Source organism: Echinops telfairi, unplaced genomic scaffold (genome assembly GCF_000313985.2).
Source record: "Echinops telfairi isolate 266 unplaced genomic scaffold, ASM31398v2 ScPeMD7_5805;HRSCAF=6673, whole genome shotgun sequence".
NCBI classification, from domain to species: Eukaryota; Metazoa; Chordata; class Mammalia; order Afrosoricida; family Tenrecidae; genus Echinops; species Echinops telfairi.
In genome coordinates, this window is record NW_022109704.1 from 3,432,368 (window position 1) to 3,435,943 (window position 3,576).

General features: G+C 49.2%; 1 protein-coding gene across 1 annotated transcript; it reads right to left on the reverse strand.

Annotated features, from left to right (window-relative positions):
- Window positions 1–1,689: 1,689 nt before the first annotated feature.
- On the reverse strand, window positions 1,690–2,784 carry BOLA1 (bolA family member 1). The gene is made up of 2 exons (XM_004716569.2): window positions 2,716–2,784; window positions 1,690–2,385 (listed from the first exon to the last, which is right to left on the reverse strand). Exon 2 carries the CDS (start codon window positions 2,380–2,382, stop codon window positions 1,969–1,971), a length of 414 nt encoding a protein of 137 aa, XP_004716626.1. The 5' UTR covers window positions 2,383–2,385; window positions 2,716–2,784; the 3' UTR covers window positions 1,690–1,968.
- Window positions 2,785–3,576: the final 792 nt, after the last annotated feature.

Below are 3,576 nucleotides of genomic sequence, written 5' to 3' on the forward strand. Positions count from 1 at the left end.
TCCACTCCCACCCCCTTCACATCATTATAATTATTTTGGATTTTTTGATGCCTGATACCTGATCCCATCGACACCTCATGATCATACAGGCTGGTATGCTTCTTCCATGTGAGCTTTATTTGCTTTCCTGCTAGAAGGCTGCTTGTTTTCAAACTGTGGCATTTACATAATCTCCTCTCAGTTTATGAAAGGGTGGAGTCTAGCCTGTCAATCAGGTTGCAACTTGATGACCTCATTTGGAGGTACAACAGAGATATATAGCTGACTGGAAGCCAGATACACAGCCTTCTCCCTGTGAGACATTCCTGTTGACAAGCCACATGGAGCTACACTGATAGAGCTAGAGTCCTGGAGCTGGAGGAGCCACATGGAGACCCATGCCAGCGCTGAGATGCTTCCACCACTACCAGATCCACAACTTTCCACCCACTGGCTTACGATCTTCCTGCATTCGGCATCATTGCATGTGTTGCATGAGTCTGAAGAGGAATTTATAGACTGTTATTGGACATATGGGCTAATATTGGACTTATGGCCTTGATCTGGACTAGGATGTTTTCTTATATCAAGCTCTTTCTTATATACATCTGAATGTCTCTGGATTTGCTTCTCTAGTCAGCCCAGACCAACACACAAGCCTTAAGCGATCATCTGGGGTCTTAAAGGCTTATAAGTAAACAAACAGGGAAACAACAAAGCTCACATGGAAGAAGCACACCAGCCTGTGAGATCATGAGTGTCCACAAGAAGAGGTATCAGAAGTTCAGAAACAAGCAACCAAATTGATGTGAAGGGTTATGGATGTAGTAGAGACCAACCCACCAGTAAGATAATTGGATAGTCCCTCTCAAAAGGGCCACACAGAAGGGGTGATAAATCCAGGGTATGGTATGGCACTGAAGAGGCACATAACTATCCTCTAGTTACTATTTCTTCCCCTTACTAATATGGTTTTTGCTTTACCTCATTAATCATGTTATATTTGCTTTATGTTTATTTAGATATTTAAAATCATTCAGTACATGAAAGTCAAACTAGATAACCCATCAGAAACAGTAACAGGAGTAGTGGTTCCCTGAGGGGGATGGGGAGCTGACAGCATAGCTGACTGTAGAATCCCACTCCATGGGACCAAACAACAGAACTGTATGTGAATGGTTAGACTGGATTGTGTAAGATATGGCAACAACAAGCTACTATAAAAAGAAAAATGGAATGAAAGAATAATGGCGTGTATATATAGTTGTTAGGTACCCGTGAGCCAGTTCACATGCATGGTGACTTCATGTACAACAGGAAGAAATGGTGCCAGGTCCCGGGCCACCTTCACGATTGCTGCTGTTTGAGGGCAGTGTTCCAGGCACTGGGCAAATATATGTTCATACACTAAATTCTTTTTGGAAATGGACAGGCTGTTAAAAAGCCTAACATCTCCCCAGTGTGGAACTCAAATGTTCTGTAAACCACGTTTTGTCCAATAACTCGATGCTGTGCTCAGCTGGTATGCCTGTACTAAGGCTCTTCTGTCTGTAGCACCCTTCTTTCTGGTTTGGTTTTCCATTAAAGGTTGAACTCTTGTCACTGCTACCAAGAAGCCCTTTCCCACTACTTAGTTTACAGGCATCTTTCTTCTCCCAAGAACATCTGTAGCATTGATTCAACAGGCCATTAACGATATTGAAACGTACCTCACACAAGTTTGCTTTAATGTACAAGTCGGTCTCTAACTAATCACACCTACTGTTGGACCCTTCGTCACAAATATTTAACAACTGGGCAGCCTTTTGAGAACAGTTCAGGTCAAGAGTCTGATATGAGTTTGTATTTCTGGAAAACAGGGATATACCAGTAGAATAGGGCTCAGGGGTCCTCACCCTTTATAAATCTGATTGAATGGAGAGAAGTAAACTCCAGTAGTTTGTTCCCATCCAGCCTGCTCAGATCCTGATCCAGCTCCTCTTTAGGGGCTCAGGGTGTTCCTCGAGTTTTCTTGCTTCCACCCAGGCAAGGGGGGCTCTTGTCCAGTTCAGGGTTATCCCTCCACTGGGCGGGGGTACGTGCCTGGATGGCCAGTGCGTGCACTTGTCCCGCCAGCTCCTCCGACAGCGCTTCATGGACTAGCCGGTGTCGCTGCAAAGGACTCAGCCCCTCGAAGCGAGAGCTCACCACAGCCACGCGAAAATGCGTCTCGCTGCCCGGTGGGACTGCGTGGCCAGCGCTCTCATTGCGCAGTTCCAGGACCTCGGGGCTCAAGGCCTGCTCCAGTTTGGCGCGAATGGCAGCTTCCACAGGACCGACGGTTCCCGATCCTGGGCCGCTCAGGGGCAAACCGACGCGGCCGGCCATGGAGACCAGGCGCCCGACCAGCCGCCCACGCAGCATCAGCTACAGCAGGGACAGACACACAAGTTGTAAGGGTTGGGGGCTCTTGCCCGGTCCGAGCCCAATCTCCCCAAGTCCCTTCCACTCCCGCAGGCCTCGAGCACCTCGGAGCACCCCTCCCCGCTCCCGCCGGGGCACGCTCCTGGGGGAGATGAGTCCTCCGGCCCCGCGGAGTGGAGAGGTTGTTCCAGAGGCCACGCTGAGGGCGCGTCCATCACTACGGGGATTTGCAGAGAACGGGCAGGAAGGTGTAAAAGTAAGACACGTGCATATCCGGTCTTTTGGTTGACTGTGCCCCGTGGCCCCTCTGAACCCCGGTTGAGCCCTTTCTACCTGCCGTTCGGCCCGGTTTACCGCAGATCCCCGGTCGGAGCCCGGACTCCCGCAGGCCGCCCTCTGGAAAACGGAGGCCTCTCGTCCCGAGGCCAGCTGGGAAACGGAGTCCTCGTTTCCCGACTGGTAACGCGCAGACGCCACGTGATGCCCTGAGGCCTCCTGGGAATTGTAGTCCGTGGCAGCTCGTCAAAGAGAGTCCAGTTGTCAGGAATGCAGACACACCGGGATTTCCTGGACAACTGGGATTGAAACTAGTCAATCCATTTTACTGCCAAAGGATAATGTAGATAACCTAGCCCAAGTCCTTTATGTTTTTGTTTGACAGGCTAGAAGGCGCTCCATTTGCTGACTACATAATTATTGTCTATCTGACCAATAGCCGGAGGCTTTCGAATAGACAGGCTTTAACCTCCAAGGGAGAAAGATGAGGCTTTCTGCTCCCATAAAGATTTACAGCCTCAGAAACCGCTATAGGACTCCTCTGAGTCGGAATAGGAGCCATGGTGACATCGTGGTGTATGTGTGTCCTTCTGACCTCAAGTTCCGCAGCCACTCCTCCGAGAAAGGCGAGGAGGCTTTCTGCTCCCTCGACGTTTGCCCCAGACCCACAGAGGCCGTTTTACCCGGCTTTATAGGGTTGTTACGAGTCAAAATTGACTGGAGAGCAGCGCATTTTTTGTTTCTCGAGTTTATGAGTTGGAATCAACTCAATGGCCATTGATTTGTTTATTTTATTTAACTTCAGAGGTCGTGAGAGTTAGGTGTTGAACTGCTAACTGCAAAAAATGGTGTTCAAATCCACAGTTTCTCCTCTGTAGAAAGATGAGGCTGTTGCTCTCCATAAAGACTTGGTCTCAG

Excerpts from the sequence above, each read along its gene's own strand:
- BOLA1 (XM_004716569.2), bottom strand. The coding sequence starts at position 2,382 with ATGCTGCGTGGGCGGCTGGTCGGGCGCCTGGTCTCCATGGCCGGCCGC.